Source organism: Spinacia oleracea, chromosome 6 (assembly GCF_020520425.1).
Source record: "Spinacia oleracea cultivar Varoflay chromosome 6, BTI_SOV_V1, whole genome shotgun sequence".
Taxonomy (NCBI): domain Eukaryota; kingdom Viridiplantae; phylum Streptophyta; class Magnoliopsida; order Caryophyllales; family Amaranthaceae; genus Spinacia; species Spinacia oleracea.
The window spans coordinates 20675431-20696052 of NC_079492.1; the positions used below are offsets into that span (position 1 = coordinate 20675431).

The following is a 20622-nucleotide window of genomic DNA, read 5'->3' on the forward strand; positions in this document are numbered from 1 at the left end:
GAACTACTTTAGGGGACGATAGAGGCATTTCTTTCGGTGACTATTTTTCTTTTTAGTTTAGGAATTTATTTTCTATTTTTCTCATATGTTTTTATTTGCATTTGCCCCCTTGCTAGCCATTTGAGCCTTGCCCCTTCATTTCTTATGAGCACATTACAAGCTTAATAGCCTTTGTTTTGTTTTCACCCGTAGAAGTGATAGTGAAGCTTTGAGTTATGATGCTTGATGGTTTTGAATGATTATGCAAAGTTGAGGAATGAATGTTGGTTGGTATGAATGGCAAAGTTTGGGAAATGTGTTGTATATAGTGAATAAATTATGCAAAAACAAAAATGAGAAATAAAAGTTTTGAAAAAGCCAAAAATAGAGAAAAACAAGGCATGAGAAAAGTTTCAATTGAAACACAAAAAAAAAAAAAAAAAATCAAATCAAGAAAAGTTCAAAAAGAGTTATAGTTTAGAATTGTTGTTGAATAAGCTTGGGGGTACCCCAAATAAGTGGTATGAGTTTTTTATGGTTCGATTGCTTGAGTTGAGTTCATTCATTGCGCTCCACTTTAGGTATGAGCACCAAATTACCAAATTTGTTCCACACCTTACCCATAGCCTACGTTTCACCCTAAAAGTCCTCTTGACCCTTTTGAGTTGAGTCATTGTCGGTGGAGGGAGGATTTGGTCAAGTTTATGGAATGGATTGTCATGCTAAGATGTCGGGTAGCCTAATCTTGTTTTCCGGCGCCTTCGTGGTGTCTCGAGACACTATTCTCAAGGGTGGATAGGATCTAGAGATTTGACGTGGTATGCTCGGTTGAAGGGGAATTGATTAGTGATTGCTCTTAGTTCGCTTTGCTTGATGCTAGAATCTTTCGCTCGACTTAGGACATTGGTTAGCGTGCATTCGTCTATTTAGTTAGTAATATTAGGATTCTTTTGTGCTCGTTCCATAATAAAGGCCCTTATCTTGAGTTTTGTAGTTTCGTTTTTCTTTTTCTTTTTTTTCTTTTTCTTTTTCTTTTTTTTCTTTTCTTTTCCTTTTCTTTTCTTTTCTTTTTTTTTCTTGTTTATTTTTCATTTTTAGTTCTTGCCTTGATTCAAATTTTTGGAAGAGTTATGGGTGTTTCTCTTTGGAAACCCTTGCGACATCCCACTCGCCCTCATGAGCGATTGTGGGGTTCAAAGAGCTTGTTGCATGCGCTTAAATGCAACCGTGATTCCTACGAAAGTGAGTTAGTGTGCATTCTTGTAGTTCTTATTTTCGTAATTTTGATTTTGAATAATTAAGCTCATTCTCCTCCCCGTTTCTCATTCTAGCTTTGCTTGAGGACAAGCAAAGGGTTAGCTTGGGGGAGTTTGATGAGCGACATTTATGTCGCTCTTAGCTTAGGATTTTAGTTCATTTTATTAGCATTTTATTATTATTTTCGCTTAGTTTTATCGTTTTTAGTTCGTTTATTGCATTTTTGCATTTATCGTAACATTTTCTCGTCTTGCGTATATTTTAGTCGTTTTTGCTCTAAATATGCCTTTTGCGCGCATTCTCATTGCGTAAGAGTCATTTTGAGTATGAACGTGTTAATAATGTGTCATTATGCTTGTCGACGAGTTATAAGTTTTACGATTTGTAAAAATGATTAACGAATTAATGTTTTGATTTTCGATTTTCAATAATATGCTTTACGATTTCTATGTGCAGCGAGCCTTGTGTGTGTGTGTTTTCCATCAATCTTGCAAGCCATTAGTTGCTGCAAATGAACAACAACAACAAGCCACATCCTTGCCACAGCACACAAGCATCATGGCAGCTTCGTCACAGCAACAAGGCACACAAACAGCCACAGCAACAAGGCATACAAACAGCAATGCACTCGTGCTTTACAGCCACTGTTTGGCTGCTGTTCGTGGCTCTATTTGAGCCTTGCTTGCCCCTTTTGGTAGCTGCACAAGAGCAAGAAACCACAACCTCAACACTGCAGTATTACACGCCATTACAGCAGCCAAACACAGCAAGAACAGCAGCTAAACATCGAGCAGAACAGCAGCCATAGCTGCTGTACTTGTGCGCACAAACAGCCTTGTATAGGCCTTGCAGCAGCCCCTTTTGAGCTCGTTTTCACGAGCCTTGCTTGCCTCTTGATAGTGGTTGTACACGGGCATGAAATAGCTTCCACAACACTGCATATAACACGCAATAACAGCAGCTAAACACGAACAAAACAGCAATAGCGCAGCAGAATAGCAACTGTGGTTCTGTGCGATCGAAGCCATTCTGTGCGATCGAACTGCTTCTGTGCGATCGAGTTCAGGACCGAGGGTTTCTGAGACTCTACCAGCTAGAGTCTTTGAAGACTATACCAAGGGTATAAAGGTAAATGCAAGGGGATGAAGTTGTTTGGCCCACTTTTAATTTCTTTCTCCTTTTATTTCTCATTCTCTCTCTAAAAATCTGGTCCAAAATTCAAAATTCAAAAAATATAATATGTTTTCCTTTTAATTATTTTGGGGAAATATTGTTGGCAACTGTAAATTGTAATAACTGATGTAATAAAATTTAACACCCAACTTTTCACTCTCTCTCCTAAAACTTACCTGGGAAGCTTCAGTTCTTGCAGTTCGTCTCCCACTCGTTTCGTTTCTTCTCCCTCCAAATTCGGAATCATCAATCGATTAACCGCCTCCCATTCTACAACTTCGTAACTGCCGTAAAACCGCCGCACTTCTTAACTGCCGTCCCGTACTATATAATTGATAGGAGGTTGAAGTTTTTTCTTGCGAGAGGAAGTTGGTGAATTGCGAAATCTCAGGTAAAGAGTTAATCTTGAAGAATATTGTATAGGTATTCTGCTGTTATAATCTAGGGTTCATTTCGATTTTGGGTAAAAATCTGATTTTTATTAACAATAATATAATTAGGGTTTATAATTCGGGATTTGGTATGATTTTTATGCAATTCTGATATAAGTTGGTGATTATTATGCAAGTTGTATGATTTCTGGAATATAGAAAGTGTTGATTTTTTACATAGTTTGGAAATTTGCATGCAATTTTACATTGTAGTTGGAAATGACTTTGTACTCTGTACTAAATAATCATTATCTGATTCAAGTTAGTAATGAATTTGTAGTCATAAATCTTTATCTGAATTATAGTTATAATACGTATTAATTAGATGGTTTGGAGTGGGTTCTGTTATAATAAATTTGATTAATAATCCCGAGGTACAAAAATTGTTCTTTAATTGTCATTTTGATTTCTGCTTATGTTGGTCAAAATGTTCTTAAAATATGTTAATGTTTGTGTTACTCGTTTATTGAATTGTTATATAAATTGACCAAACGTAGGGTTTAATATTGCTTATATTTGTTATGTTTTGGTTATGTGTTCATCTGTTGCTTCTTATTCAGTGTCGTATTTGTTTGGTAATGCCTAGCTGTTCTGAAAGTTCAAAATCCTGAAGTAATTGTTAGTTTGTTATTCAGTTTCTTATTCATTTTATTGGCCCCTTGTAATTTCAGGATGGTCTTCAAAAAGGGTCACACCGGATCAAATAAGCAATGGGTGAGTGTTGTTAAGTGTTGTTTATATAATTTTATGATAGCCATATAATATTTTGGTTGGTATTACTTAATATTGTATATGTCTTTTCATTAAATAATCATGAATATGTTTGTGCATTACGTAATCATGGAATTTGTTTTCGTATATTAGCAGAAATTTGCAATAAATGAAGTTTTTAAGGATAAACCTCCCCAGGTACCCGGCACTAGTAACCGTAAGAAGTATGTGGAACCGGAAATTGATGAAGATGATGAAGAGTACGAGGAAGATCTCGTTGGATCAGGGGATGATAGTGAAGATACACCATATGAAGAGGAGGGTGAGGAATTAGAGGACGAAGAAGAAGACGACGACAAAGAGTATGTAGATGAGGATTAGGATGAGGGGGAAAATGATGTTGGTGTAAAGTGTAAGTTGAAAAATCAGGGCAGGAAAACGGGTAATGCTAAAGGAAGGCGTCCTGTTGTTGTAGAGGAGGATGATGAGTTTTATGATGATCTTGAAGTTGATGCTCGTGCTAAGTTGAAGATGAAAGAGCGCAGTAGGAAGTATGCTAAGAGCAGGCGTTTAGCTAATGATGTAGAGGATGAAGGAAATGATGATGAAGAGGATGACGAGGAAGATGGAGAAGCTGATGTCCGTAGAGTGGGGAAGAAGCATCCGAAGCATGTAGGCCAAAATGTTAGGCGGTATCCTGAAGATGAACAACATGGGTTGAGGAAGAAACATTTGAAGGTGATTAGGAAGAGGCGTCGTGGGGATACTGATGACGAGGAAGAACAGGGGAAGCCTGTGAAGAAGAAGTTGTTGCTGAAGAAAAAGGTTGGTAAGATTGTTGATAAAGAGCGTAGAAAAGGAAAGTCTCCTCTTAAAGATAAGGGAATGACTAAGAGAGGCAAGAATAGGAGAGTGTTTCTGCGGGTATGAATGACATCTATACCGTTATTTTAATATGTATTCATTAAATTAGTATCAACTAGTTGTTTAATAATATGTTGTTGTACCCTCTGATCAGGTTCCAATCCCCCAACATCCAATGTCTAGGGGTGAATATGCCAAGTGTCATGATGTTGTAGTTGCTACCCAAAGGGCTAATTGCGATCGCAAGGTATATGGTAATTTAATTCTTGAGATTATGATTATGTGATTGTGAAGCAGATATTATGTTAGGTTCTGACTTACTTAATGGCATGTTGGTAGCAACCGAGTGTTATATGCCGCACTGATGCTTTCTCAAAGATCATTGCTGGATTTGATGACTCTAGAAGAGCCTGTGTGCAAAAAATGGGGTTTGGAGGATTGTTGGAGTTGAAAATATCCAAGCTTCCGAGGCAGCTTTGTTATTGGCTGATGACCAGATTGGACGGAGTCAACAGTTATCTGGTAGGTGGTGACGGGCATGTGTTGCCGATCACACCTGGCCATTGGGAAGATGTGTTTGGTTTGAGGAACAGCGGGCTTCCCGTCCCTGAAAAGGATTCTGATTTGCCGGCTGGAAAAGCTCTAGCGTATGCAGTGAAGTATGGTGAGAAAAACCCTGCAAACAACAAGACCACAGTACTGATATCCAACGCAACTCGCGTGTTGTTAGGTCCCTTGGACAAGCTCGGCAACTTAGTGCCGCTCGCAAATCAACGTCAAAGGACTGAGTTCATGGAGAACTTCATGATTGTGCTAATGGGACAGATTCTTTGTCCTTCTACTGATGGTGCAAACATGTCGACGAAACTGCTAGGTGCTGTATGTGTTGCAAAGGACGCAGATCAGTATAACTGGTGTGAGTTTTGTCACAAATGGCTGCTAGACTACGCGATCACATGCCAGCGGAAGCTAGAAGTTCAGGGTTATGCGGCTGGGACTGGTGGTTGTGTTTTGTTTTTGTTGGTGAGTGCTCTCCTGAAATTGACATTTAATAAGTATGTTCATTATAAGTGTTGTATGTTGTAGTCCTTTTCTGGCATGTTTTAATTAGTTATCCATTTCTGGCAGGTTTTTTATCTAGATCGTTTATGTCGGCTTCCTGTCCGTTGGGACGAGTTCCCCAGACTAAAAGTCTGGACTGAGGAGGAAGTGGAGAAGGTGAAACTTCATGATAGGAAGCCTACTGAAGACTATGGGAGGTTATCGGTGTGTATTCTCATGTGATCAATATATGTGGTGTTTGTTGCTTTAAATATGACATTGTTATTAGTACTTCTTAAATATATGTGGTGTTTGTTGCTTTAAATATGACATTGTTATTAGTACTTCTTAAATATATTCTTGGTTTTATTTCATTTCAACAGACGGTTGATGTTGTTTACCGGGAGCCCCATCCTCTATTTGGAGAAAGAAGGCCGTTGGCAGAAGAGGTTGCTAATCTGGTATGAGTAGCAGTAGTTTGATATCAATTTTTCTGGTATTGGTATTAAACACATTCTATATGCTGTTGTTTGAAGGACGATATACAAGTGTACAAGTGTAGCTTCAGAAAGCTTATAATAATACCTTGGGAGGATTCTGTTGTCCAATGACAATGAAAGAATGGTTATTCTTTCATTTAAGGACTGCTTAATCCCCCAAAGTATTATTGTGAAGTCTTTTAAAGCAGATGAAAGACTTATGAGTGTCATGGTGGTTAAGAAATTTGGTACACCGGACTGTGTACCAAATAATAGAAACTAGAATATATTTGTAAATACTGAACGTGTACCAAACGGTATTATTTGCATTTTTATAGACTGTTCATTATTAATAATATTGTGTCAATGTATTAGACTAAAGCGTCCTATTTGTTTGACCTTGGTATTAGGTTATGGAAAGGATGGCCCCCTTACTGCAAGACCTCCGTGCCGTGATACGAGAACAAGTAATCATACGCAGGCTGGGGGCAAAGGAAAGTGTTGCTGAAAAAGATCCCTCCCCTGGTGTTGCTGAAAAAGATCCCTCCCCTGCTAGCAGTTCCCATCGCCAAATCAGCGATAATGCTTATATTGACGTGGATGGTGAGCCAATGGCGGTGGATAAGTCGGTCAACAAGGTCCTGAGTGAGTTAGATGTCATTGTACTGGAGGAGGATGAAACAGACAATGTGCAACACACAGTGGAACAACCATTGGGAGGTGAAGAAAATGTGTTTGTGAATTACCAGTCCTTGCCTGTGGAGCAGCCCGTGTTTGAGTTTCTGCATGTTCCAGTAGTGGTGGCCGTGCAGAATGAGCCTATGGAGGAGGCAGAGCAAGTGCAGCAGGGCCCCCCACAGCAAGTGGTTGAGCTAGTGCAGAATGAGCCTATGGAGGCAGAGCAACTGCAGAAGGGACCCCCACAGCAGGCCCCCCCACAGCAAGTGGTTGAGCTAGTGCAGCACTTGGAGGCCATGCAGAATGAGCCTATGGAGGCACTGCCGCAACACGAGCCACAACAAGAGCCACGTCATGAGCCTGTCCAGCAAGGTCATACCGAGGGAGACCAAGGCGGACCACAAGAAGAAGGGCCAGTGGTGCCTGTTGTGCAGCAAGAGGCAGACCCCCATGGCCCAATAGAAGAGCCACCACAAAATGATTTTGTGGAGCCACAAAATCATGTTTTGGAGGACCCCGAAAACGAAGATGAAGAAGATGGCGAGGAAGGTGATGAAGAAGATGGCGAGGAAGATGATGAAGAAGATGGCGAGGAAGGTGACGAAGATGAAGAAGATGTTGGTAATACCGCGGATCAAGATAAACCTGGTGATGATGATGATGAGAACCAAGGAGCAAATGGTGGTACAACGGGTGAAGCTGAAGGTGCAGATAATGCAGAGGGTCCAGGTGCCGATGGGACCGAGAATACAAGGGGTGGGGGTGAAGGTTTGGACCATGGTGCTGTTCATGGTTCCAATCCTGAAGATTTTGATGGTGCTGAACCAGGTGGTGATGGTCAGGTGAGAACAAGAATAAAGGCAGCGAGGCCTAAACCTAGTCCCAAACCCCGCACTCCGACAAAGAGATCCCGTAAGCCTAGTGAGAAGGCAATAGCAATGAGAACAACTCGTCAACGACTAGGTATTAGAATGACGAAGGCAGACAGTTCTATTTTGAAGTACGTAGAGGCTTACGACACCAAAAAGAAAGCAGGGTATGTTCGATTCTCTAAAAGATGATAATTACCCCACTGTTTGTTGAAATTTACTAAATCGTTGTTGTTTTGCAGAGGGGCTATGTTGATTGAATGTGATGGGAACGACGCAAACCAGCAGATGTGTTACTCGGTTGTTCACCCCAGGTCCTATGTGAATTCCCAGTATGTTCGTACAATTGCATATCTCTACAACCGGGAGTGGGCTAGTGAATTTCCAAAGAGTTGTCGCAGACTTATGCTTGACTCTATGTTTGCAGTGAGTACTAAAACTAGGTCTTTAATATACGTTATGTTTGATCCAGTTTATTGAATGCTAAATCCTATGTTGGCAGCATCAAAAGCTAAAGACGAAAGAAACATATGCTGGGTTGTTGAAGAAGTGGTCGCAACCACTTAGGAAGGTGGTCTCCTCGGATATTTCTGTGGTATTACCATCTTATACTATTCATCCCTCATTATTAGATATTTTGTATGTTCGCAATAGTTGACTCATGTTGACTTAACACATGATCGCTAACCAAAACATCATCATGCATGTGACTATTATCCATATTCATTGGTACCAAACGTTCACATGGCATGTGATTGGGACCCATTGTCCTTAGGTTTGATACAAACAGTTGATGGTGTTGTTCCGTATTGGTACCAATAGTCGTTAGGAATTGGTATATTGAATACCAAACATTATATTGTGTACCTGTTTTGTTAGTCCATATCTCATCACCTATGTGTCATTGTTATTACTGAATGAAGACAGGTTTAAGAGATATTAGACTTTGTAAATTACAGGTTTTTGTTCCAGTTGTCGAAAACGAACACTGGTGGTGTGTTGCTTTTGCACTCAAAGACCAGAAGATATGGTTCATTGACAGCATGTATAAAAATCCCGCTGCAGAGCATTCTGCGGAATTAAAGAAATTGGTATACGGACTAGAGATTTGTAGTCCTTACTAATTTTTGCGGTGGTAAACATTATTGAATAGTGTTTTTAGCTTCATTTAACCAGTTTTTTAAATTCCAGATACCTGCCGTTGACTACGTCTTACTGGAGACTGACAAGGAGTTTAACGCATCCCCGACATGGCAGACTAAGCAAATGGGGAAATGGCCCCTGGATGTTGTTGGTTTTCCTGATTATAATGACAAGTATATGGCCGTTGATATTCCCTTAGTTTATTTTCCCTCAATTGTGTACATTTAATATATAATTAACTATGCTATTCCTCCTACACAGTCATGCATGCAGGGTTGTGATGCTTATGGCGATCCGGGAGACTGCTAATGCTTTCAAAAAGTCAATGCATGTGGTAAGTGTTATGTTAATCAAATTTGTTGATTGGAACATAACGTTATGTTAAAATACACTTAGCATAACATACTGGTTATTTACTTTCCATGGCAGGGGGAGATAGGCGCTGCCCGAAAGGCTCTGTTCTTGTCCCATTTGAATTCAGACTACAACTCTTGCCGTCCATTGATACCGGAGATAATTGCTACCCATTGCCGTTGATTTATAATAGTCTAGTGTCATGAACTTATGTTTATTTTAGTTCGAGTGTTTAATCATCAACTTTGTTTATCGGTTGCGTATGAACTATACCGTGCTTTTGTTGTTTGGTGACCAATACTTCCCTTACATTATGCATTTTGGTTAAAGGAGATGGAATATTTTGTAGTTTTGGCACCAATATATGTGTGTAATATTTTAACAACATTGTTCTATATTGCAATGTCGTCAAGTTCTACAAGTTGATCCCTTTAAATGTTGGTTTAGTCAAATTTCTTATGATTTGTTACCCCCAACACTCGCTGGTGTTGATCCCTTTTACATTTGTGTTTTTAGTTCGTGTACTACAAGTTGTGTTCATTTCAAACTTCTTATGATTTGGTGTGAAAATGTGTTATTAGCCTGGTACCCAATGTCATATAGGTTTGGTACAATATTAACTTTTATAGCTGTGGTACCCAAAGTCATATATGTATAGTTGGTACCCAATGCGTGCACCTGAAATAAAACGACATAAAAAACACAAATAACGCGCGTGTTTAACAAAAGAACATTTATCTTGAACAAAAGAACAATACCCTAGAACAAAAGAATATTAAAGGCTCTAGTCTTCTCATCTCTGTTTTTTGCGTTATTTATTCGATTTGCTTTCTTCTTGCGATATATATTTTTCTGCTTCAACATCAAATTAAATCGATTATCTTCTTCTACAAATAATGTTTTGATGAATTTGATTTTGTAATAATCGTGTGTTTGATGATTTAGTTTTTGTAATAATCGAGTTTTGGTGTTTTTGATGATTTTAATGAATCAAATTATGTAACAACACGTTGATTTCATTGAAATCGCTGATTGATTTTGAAGAATTTGATTATGTAAATACGATTTTTTTCATAAAAGGACTGTTTTACCTCTATATGCTCGTATTACAAGAAAAGTTTCTTTATGGTAGAAAAATAGACCATTTTCGTTTCATAATTTGTTCTTTCATTATATTGTTTTCTTATTTTTTATTATTTTCAATTTCATTTGTGTTTCATAACTTGTTGTTTTTATGTTATTGTGTTATTTTTCTTCTTACTTTTTATTTATCCTTTGTTCTCTTGGTTGCGTTCTTTTTATTATTATCAATGTTATTGTTGAATAAGGTACTTGTATTGTTCTTTTAGTCTCTCCATTTGTTCTTTTAGTCTTTTGGCATCCTTGATTTGAGTTAATCTTTAGTTATACGTTGGATGCATTGTTACGTTGGATCCAAAATAATTGTAATTATATGTAAGTTAGTTTAAGTGTATAATAACTGTAATGATATCCAAATAACTGTAAGTTAATCCAAATAACTGTATGTATTTACAAAAATATTTAACTGAAATATGTAACTGTAATTTTTTAATTTCCGATTTTTTAATTAGTCGTTCATGTAATAGGGTTATCGTATGACGTTCATTCAATCACCATAATATATTAAAATATTTAAAATTTACGACCAAACACCATAATTCACATCTAAACAACAGATAAACCTTAAACTTAATCTTAAACTTTAAATCACATAACATAAATCACATAACATAAAAAAACAGATTAACTCCTTAAACAACAGATAACAACGTATTGTTGAATAAGCATCTTCCCTCCTTAAACAAGATATTCAGGTTCTTCCTTGCGGGGGTGGTGGTGGGGAAGGTGTCTCATCTCCTCTCCTTCGTTTTTTTTCATTCACTTGAGGAGGAGTTCTCGGTCTTATGTTCACATCAGCTTCAAGTTCAGCCACAACCTCCTCGATCTCCTCAGCATCAGGTTCAACATCAGCTTCAAGTACGTCCTCGATCTCCTGAGCGACGTTCACTACAGCAACATCCTCGATCGCCTCTTCGACGTTCACTGCACCAACATCCGGAACAACACCTAGGGGAACATCTGGAATTGGTAAATTGGCATCCAATTCCTGATCACCAGCAACACCTAGGGGAACATCTAGAATTGCTAAATCGGCATCCAATTCAGCGTGTAGGTGGAGCAACGGGTCGGGGTGTTCCTCATGAATGCCCTCAGCTTCAAACACTTGCCAATAATGCTCGAGAAGTTCTTCGAAAGTAAGGACGTCCTCTGGTGGAGTGTGTGGAGGAGTGGGAATTGGGGTACCTCCCGAGCTTGAAGACGAAGAAGCCATGGTGGTTGAAGAGGAGAAAATGTGGTTACACAAAGGTGTTTTGGAGGGAAAAATTGGTTTTGGAAAATGGTGGTTTAAGTATGGTATTTATAGATACCAAACTCCCTTGATTCGATGGTGTACGTCATACGATAGTAGGGGAGTTAGATGGTCGTTTTGAAAATTTAAATTAGTTGGTATACGTTTTGGGTATACGAAATGGTATTGAAAATTGTTACTTTTTTTTTAGAATTGTGCCCTAATTAATATCCAAACACGCCTAGTTAATAATTGTGCCCTAATTACTACCCAAACACGCCTAGACAATAATTGCACTGCACTAATGAATAAGCCTTGCATTGGTACCAGAAATTTAAAATTAATACATATTAGAATTAGTTGTACATGTTAAAAATTAATACATATTAGAATTAGTTGTACATGTTTAATATTAACATTAATACATGTTTTATGGAAAAATTAGTGTGCAATGAAAAGATAAGTTTATTATCTAATGTTAATATAATAAATTTATTATCTAATGTTATTATCATAAGACACACTTACAAACATCTCAAACCCTAATTTCATAAACAAAGAGACACTAAAATACTAGTAATGTGTGCAACATACACTGCGTCACACAATATGACAAATTTGAACATAATATTTACAACTTACACTGCGTCACACTAACTTACTATTAATATGTACAACTTATAATGCGTCACACCTTACTTTAGCAAACATACGAAATTGCACTCCCGAAGCAATGTATTGTCTCACGGAGCAAGTGTAGGGGACTTGATACGCTCAATTCCTATATTAAGATCAATCACCCTTTGTTCTGCGTCATCATATTGCTCAATGATTTCTTTCATATGGTCATATAGATCTCCATGACCACCAATACGCAGCGCCTGGTGAAGCGATGTGAAGAACTGACGTTGGATGGATTTCAATCGATGTATATGTTCTTTGCAATTTCGTATCCCATTCTCCATTACCTTGTTCATTTCATCAACGCCTTGTTCCACATCGTCATAGCTCTGTAGCAAATCCTTGAAAAGGGTCTCAGCCCGACTATTCCCTTCCCACCTCATTCTTATCATTGTTGATTTTATGTGTTCACGCTGATTTTTTTTCGCGTCCTTGATTTGTTGAACCTTTGCATTAATTTCTGCCATGGCACGTTCTTCCGCCGTGGGTCTACGCGGGACGCTAGACCATCTTGAGTTTGCGGATGATGCCATTTGATTTTCGTTTTTCTAACAAATGTGTTCTCCTAAATATGCACTCTTAAAACGTGGCGTAGTCCGACCTATTTATAGAAGACGATCACTGGGTCCGTCCTTATCCAAATAATGTGGAAATAAATAACTACCCTAATAATGAAAATAATGAAACTGCCTTTAACTACCAATAATGTGGAAATAAATAACTACCCTTTATTATTATAATAATGAAAATAATGACCCTTTATTATTATAATAATGAAAATAATGAAACTGCCTTTAACTACCAATCGGGGGAAATAAATAACTACCCTTTATTATTATAATAATGAAAATAATGAAACTGCCTTTAACTACCAACCGGCTAGTACTAGACTATGTTACCCTTTCTTTTAAAAAAAATTAGTACTAGAGATTGGAGACTATAACAAAAACAACATAAGGGAAGTTATATTTAGTACAAGGTTACCAATACGAATACATAAGGAGTTCTAAACATAAGAAGTTCTAAACATACGAATACAAATCGTCTCTTATGTAACATGAAGTATAACATAAGGATTTCTAAGCATAAGAAGAAATAGTACTAGAGACTGGGGACTATTTAATACAACACATATCATTTACGATGAATCGAATGCCGATGATAGTCTTTAAATCTCCTCACTAGCGTCGCTGTTCGAACTATCTTCTTCGTCAGCTGAATCCTCCACAACATGCTTCATGTATTCTTCATCGAAGTACCATTTCCCCGTGTAGCGCATTGCATTTGCCAATGCCATCTGCCTTTCGTAAGACTCAGGATAATTATGTTCAGAGTAAAACGGATTTTCTAGTAACAAATCAAGCTCGCTCATTGTGTCTAACCCATTAATGTCTATCATTTCGTTCTTAAACTTCAAATACTTACAATCATCGTATTGTAAGTAGTAAAAAAGATCAAACATTCCAAAATTAATCCAGTTGAACGTTATTTCCCTTTCAGTGAATCCCATATATTTGCGACCTAGCACCAAAAGTCCAAAATGACCAGACTCTTTTTCATGCACTGCTAACCTATGTACAACATCATCTAACCAATACTGGAGAGGCTTAAAGAGCTCAAAGAACTTCACCAGATAGCGATAGAATAGCTTATTCTCCATGCACTTCATTAATATTTTTTTCAGCTTGTGCAAGTTAAAGCTAAATGCCATGTTGTAGGAGTCAACTAAGTAATACAAAAAGCAGTACGCTTCTTTCCTAAAACGTCGTGCACTGATAATCTTAAGCGGAGTTAAAAAGGGCCATTTAGGGTTAAATAATATACCCCCAATTGCATCATCCCCGTGCCTAGAAACCGCAGCAAGTAAGTGTGGGAAGAATTGACCTTTAGCCCTACTGCGTACCGTGAATATGCCGACAACGTCTTTCACATCCCGCTCACCTGACTCAGCTAAAGTGGCCATTATGTCGTCAGTGTCTATTGCCTTAGCCTTCCCTTTCTCCCTCGCTGTATAGCGCCTTCCTCTCGGTGTTTGCCCCTCTTCCATACCATTATCTACTTTTTCCTTTCCTTTCCAAGCCATGGCCTACAATGAGTTATATTAAAATCTTAGCTAAATAACAGCGAACGGATTGGTATTAAAATCTTAATTATATATGACAACGTACACTACCAGACCCCTCATAACATACTTGTACCGAACCCAAACTCTATACGTACCAGACCTCACATAACTTACATGTACCAAACTCTACATGTACCAGACCTCACATAACTTACATGTACCAAACTCTATATGTACCAGACCTCACATAACTTACATGTACCAGACTCTTTGCGTAATGTATTTACTTTTAGTACCAAACGACATATTTAAGCGGGGAAACACTTTTGCTGATATAATAGTGTGTGTATGGTGTATGAGTACACAATTATACATTTTAGTTTTTTGAATTATTACTTGTAAAAAAAAAATATGAGTCCGAAAACAAATATGTGTAACCCAAAACAACAGACAAATTAATTTAAAATGCATAATTTGATACATGGTGATCTATCAAAAGGTGGAACCATGAACGAACAACATTAAAGTTAATGTTCACGTTTAATCTCCACCTTTGACAATAAGGTAAGCTGTGAATAGTAGATATTTAAACAATTACAGTAGATAAACTTAGATTACCTGGACGTTGTATGTCCCCTATTGAGTGACCTCTTATGCCGTATGAAAAGGTTTGAAATGTTTGTGTTTTGCAGTTAGGAGTTTGGAGTTCTGGTTTAACTATTTAAAGGAGGATACCTCTTTTAGGGTTTTAGGGTATCCGTATTTGTTTGGTGGGTGTGGTAAATGCAAGTAAATGAAGGGATGATAGATATAGTTATACGAACTAAATGAACTCTCCATATTGGTATGAATGTTGACAGAATGAATGGATAACCCCTTGTACCTTTGTACTTTAAAATGTATTTAAAATTTATAGTTCACTTAATGCTTATAAATGCAGAACACCTACTCATAATAATGAAAACCAGCTTATAGTACACTTAACTTGAATTTGATAACAACATCACAACCACACAATCTCAGACAAACCAGAAAGTTCAGTTTTGCATAACAAACACTTAGTTTGGTTGTCTGTCTCTTTCCACGTACAATTGAAGATGAATAAAACACCCCATAATAATAATTCTACCACTCCCCACAAAAATAATTCTCCCCACGAGAATGTTCTAAAACAAGTTGTGTCGCATGAAATGTCACCAACACGACAAATTCACTTTCATCCCCGTGTTTCAATGTACTTCGCCCCTTCGAAAGGTACGGAACCGGAGATTGATTTAAACAATACAATGTTCTTTAAAACATATGACGAATTACTCGAAGATGATGATTACAACCCCATTTCTAACGAATGGGTTCGAGCCGCCATATTTTCAAAAACATGGGACAGGGACGGGTTCCCTGGTACGTTCATGTTAAGAGAAGGACCACGGATTGATCCTTACCATTTACCCACCCCAGACGATTCTACAGGGATCATTCACGGTGGTTTGTTGTCGTACATCGAGTGGGAAGCTTGGCAAGAGTTTGATGCCATCCCTGCAAATTATCTTGCGCTTATCGACCCACGTCCGGCTCTTCACATAGATCAGACACCCATATATGCGGTCCCTATTCGTAAAACTCCGATCTTCATGGGTTCTTATACTGATGCCTTACATGTCATGAGAATTTCAAAGCATCTACAATCAGTTGACCTAGATGTGTTCTACCACGAGGTCAAACGAAGAAGTAGGAGATATCATCAAATACAAGTAAGTGCTACAGACCAGTATTCTGGCCAGCTAACAAAGGCGTTGCTAGTAAAGGGGTTGGTGGTTGTTATATGGAATGCAAGGGGTGTGACCCGACCCTCGTTTATGATACACTTCAATGAGATATTTCAGAAACTCAACCCAGCCCTGACTATAATTACTGAGTCCAGAATTGGTGAAGCCCCCCTGTTGTTGCTTGCCCAAAAATTACCTGGGGCATACCAGCACGATGTGTTTGGTCCAACCGGCCGTGCGGGCGGTGTTGTGATGTTCTGGAGTGTTAAAGACATTCAACCTTCCATTATCCAACGAATGTTTACCAATTCATGCTTCCCCGACGAAGTGAATCATCTAGTGGGGTTGAAGTTCCATGTAAGTTTCCTCCAGACCTGTAATACCAAACCTTGTAGGTTATATAACAAATTAGATTTTCAGGTATAATTTAGTATACCTTGGTCTATAACAAAAAGGGTACCAAATGTAGGTTTCAGATATAGTTTAGTATACCCTTATGTACTTACATAATTATCTGTTTGTATACTTATTTAATGTTTCAGGCAGTCATACAAGGATCCCCGTGCAAAGCAAAAAGAAGGTTGTATGAATGAAATCCGGGTTAGTAAACGTTTAGTTTTTTATTTACTTGCCAATTTAGTCTTTGATGTGCTTCGAATCTAATATGGAGTTTGTATTAATAAAACCAGTGTTCCCATCAGAATAATTATAAAGAAATATAAATAGATTCAATTCCGACGGAACACGATTTACATAAGTGATTACACAAAGTAATCGGGATATTAAATTCAAATTACCAAAACAACTTTTCAAATACTACAAATAGGCATATTACACAAATTCGGAACACTAAATCTAGACGTTTTTCAATTCTAGCTAGGTGATTTTTGACTACATCAAACCCTAATTGTACTAGGGATGAAGGAACCATATCGTCTTCCTTAATTAAGTTATGGTCATCCACCCACTGAAACCATCCACATAATCGGCACTTGTAATACAGCTTCATCGGATTTGATGTACTCTGTGAAATGCGGAGTTCGGTAATACAATTGGTACACGTTGGGCACATTACGGTCTCACACCATAGAATCCGGTGGCCGGCGGTCGCACCAACATTGACGGCAGGAGACGTGTGGCCAGTCGAACATCTTGACATTATGACAGTTGGGTGGAAGGATGGATTTTATTTTTTTTCTTCTGCAACATACTATTCTACAAAATCAAGTTCAAATATATAGTGCCAAACGTATGAAGAAGCGTATTCGACACACTTCACTGTAGGGGATATGTTGGGCGGGAATTTTCTCGCTCACCGAATTTGAACTACTTTGAGCTAAAAATATCAGGGGACTTTATTGTATGGTACAACGTGCGCAACCGATTGGTACCCCATCATCTGAAAACAAATTATTAATATTAGCAACCACTAAAATTGGTTAAATTCAATAAAAATAAATCCAACAGAACTTAAATGACTATTAATATTAATATTAGCAACCACTAAACCACATACCATAAAACATAATCGTGTATTTGGTCAAACATGACTACAACGGGTTCGGATTCATATTAGGTCAAATCGTGTATTCGATAACGGGTCATTCGGGAATATGTTGTTTATAAATATTTTAAATTTCGTATAATCATATTAAAACAGACACCAGGAATGACACGTATCAATTCACGTGTCAATTCCTGATGCGATTTTTTCTATGAATAGAACAAAGTATAAGATTATTAAGTTTGGTAATATTTATCATATTAAAAAACATATAAAATATAAAAAATATATTTTCCTAATACATATAAAATATATAAAACCATTTTTAATTCCTAAAACATATAAATCTAGTAAAACCATTGTAAAAACATATAAATCTAGTAAGATATATTCCTAAAACCATTGTTAATTCCTTGTATGAATGGCTAGCCCTAATTTACCATTCTCGAGAGTATATTGTACCAACATGTATACTTATACGTACCAAACACTCAAATACTTGTCCAAATATTTATTTTTACCCATATTATGTATGAATGGATAACCCTAATTTACCATTTGTTCGAATAAAAAGGACCTTTGAGGACCTTTTATAACACAAATTTTGCGAAAAAGGACCTTTTATAATTTTTTTTGTGAAAACACACCTTAAGGGACCTAAAAGGAAGTTTTCGGCATTGTCTGAGCTTTCCCGGCCCATTGACTTGCACGTGAGCAGCACACGTGGCTTACGTTGGCTAAAGACATTGATTTTCCAGAGTCTTGAATTTCATATTTGATTTTCTTTTGATTTTTTTTTCAACTTTAGGTTTTACAGCTTATAAATTAGGAGGAAAATTGGGTATGAAACTCTGTGATTTAACAAAAAAATTACATAAATGTGTGATTTGACAAAAACATTATATAAGGTCCTTTCTCGCAAAATTTGGGTTATAAAAGGTCCTTTTTAACAAATCTAATGTTGCCCAAAATTGTGAATGGCTTACACTACCCTAATTTACCAATCGGAATAATACATTCACCCAAACGGTTTACTTTAAAGTACCATACACTCAAATCGTTGTCAACAACTGAATCACTAAATTCAATTGTTAATTGACTAAATTCAATTGGGGTCGTACCACACAACCAATTAAAAGGTTTAATTAACCCACATTTATAACGAATGTAGTTGAACATTATTTATATAGGATTTGCTATATAAATAGTAAACACTGTTGTACCAATTATGATCAATGAATTAAAAAGGGTACCAAACTAGGGTACCAAACTAGTCGTTCAATTGTAATAAAAATGTAAGGGCCAATTTAATACACAACTACCAAAGATGTTAGTAAAAGTAAATGCTAACAACTACCTGTTCAGAACCCTAAACTGGGACTTCGTATTTATAGGTACAAACTCCCTTTTGAGCATTCTTAACAACATTTAACTTCCAACCCTACCTCTTACAAATATTTTCAACTTCAGTGAGTAGCCGTAGTTGAGTAGCCGTAGTTATCACTTCATCAATAAACCAGATTTTCAGCATGAAGAAGATGAAGTCCATTTCTAGTAGGGTTGCCCAAAACCAGGTTTCAAGGCCATCTAAAATTTTTATTTTTCACCCAACATCTGTTCTTTACTTCGACCAGCCAAAAGCATCAAACTTACCTGAGGTAGACTATGACACCACTAGCTACTACGTCGACCTCGAAGAATTTGAAGCGGAATTCACCGTACCAGAGGCAATAAAGTCAGATTTGGAGTTGCAACTTACAGCGGTGATGACAAACACCCCGTACGTACATGATGCTTTCCCGTGTGCAGTGATGGCTACAACCGAAGGAGGACCTGCTCCTTCACACCGTCCTCTAATTACCGACCACCCCCATTTACATCAGGGGTTTTGGGCCTTCCTAGTATGGTGTTCCAACATTTTAGCAGACGAAATGTCTTGGAAGTTGTTCCCTTCCGAGCTTATTGCAATAATCGACCCCAAGCCAGATATTGATGTTCAAGATCTGCCCATTTATAATTTTCCCGACTTCGAAGCTCAGATATGCATTGCATCCTACTCAGACGCAATCCACGTTATGAGGGTGGAACAATTCTTCTCTAGTCTGGTAGTGGGAGTCATGGACAAGAATTTTTCAAAGCCTTCACGGGCGTATGCGGAAATACGCGTAGAAGGGCAAAAGATGTTCGCCGGAGTCCCCCCAACGATGATCCCACGCGGAATGATTGTGGTTGTGTGGAATGCCAAGTCTATGACAAGGCCTTCTTTCAGGGAAACATTCTTCTCACTTTTTGCAACCTACCACCCATCTCTCATAGTTGTAACTGAAGCTAGGATCAGCAACAACGACGGTAAGGAACTTATAAATAACCTCCCGGGAAAGTATGACAGTAGCGTATTCGACAACATTGATCTGTGTGGAGGGGTGGTGCTTATGTGGCGTGTGAATGAGCTTTACGTCTCGTACAAAGAAGCAGATTTCATGATAGAAGACGCGTTGTTCAACGTCACGTTTGAGGTACTTTTCTTCCCTAACGCTTCTCTTTTCTCGAAGTTGTCAAGTTACACCTGCCAAATACATGTTAGAATGGTGCCAATTTCATGTTAAAAAGGTACCTAACAATTATTACAGAGTACACATTAGTATTAAAAAGTACCATTTTAAAATTGCAACTGCGTACCATATTACATCAAAATTCATTCTTCTTTAGTACCAAATAACACTAAAGTGTACCACATACTCAGATGATCTTATTTTTTTACAATAAGGTGTACCAGTTTCATGACCGTCTGTTGTTTAGTACAGTTATGGTGTACCAACTTTACGTCAAATTGAAATTCATAATTACTGGCTTGGGTGGTTGGAAATAGAAATGAAATAAATGTGCAAGTAAATATGTTCTTTTTAAGGGAGACCCAACCATTTTCAACCACCCCCTACCGTTCATTTCATCCAAACAAACAGTTCCCCAACATTTAATCCTTCCACCATGTTCAGCGCCGTACGAAAACACAAACACTCATCCAAAGGAAAATCTATTACTTCACAGATCGCCAACATTGAAGTGGGTAATAATAGCAGGACCACTCTCCTATTGAATCCAAAAAATATTATCTATTTCAAACACTTATACACTTCTAAGTTGGTTCCAGAAGTAGATTACAATAACACGTTGTTCTACGTTGACGGCGAAGACTATCACCGTAATGTGTACATACGCGACGCGATCCGATTTGACTTAAGAAACCAGTTGAGGG

At 37.7% G+C, this 20622-nt stretch overlaps 1 protein-coding gene and 1 long non-coding RNA gene across 2 annotated transcripts; both read left to right on the plus strand.

Moving 5' to 3' along the window:
- Positions 1 to 2630: 2630 nt before the first annotated feature.
- On the plus strand, positions 2631 to 3899 carry LOC130462439 (uncharacterized). The gene is made up of 3 exons (XR_008922651.1): positions 2631 to 2800; positions 3512 to 3554; positions 3750 to 3899. It is a non-coding gene; the product is annotated as an uncharacterized lncRNA (long non-coding RNA).
- Positions 3900 to 4082: 183 nt separating this feature from the next.
- Positions 4083 to 9162, plus strand: LOC110799896 (uncharacterized). The gene is made up of 13 exons (XM_056832002.1): positions 4083 to 4475; positions 4570 to 4662; positions 4755 to 5438; positions 5544 to 5681; positions 5840 to 5917; positions 6099 to 6197; positions 6346 to 7649; positions 7725 to 7908; positions 7985 to 8077; positions 8442 to 8573; positions 8674 to 8798; positions 8887 to 8959; positions 9055 to 9162. Exons 1-13 carry the CDS (start codon positions 4083 to 4085, stop codon positions 9160 to 9162), a joined length of 3504 nt encoding a protein of 1167 aa, XP_056687980.1.
- Positions 9163 to 20622: the final 11460 nt, after the last annotated feature.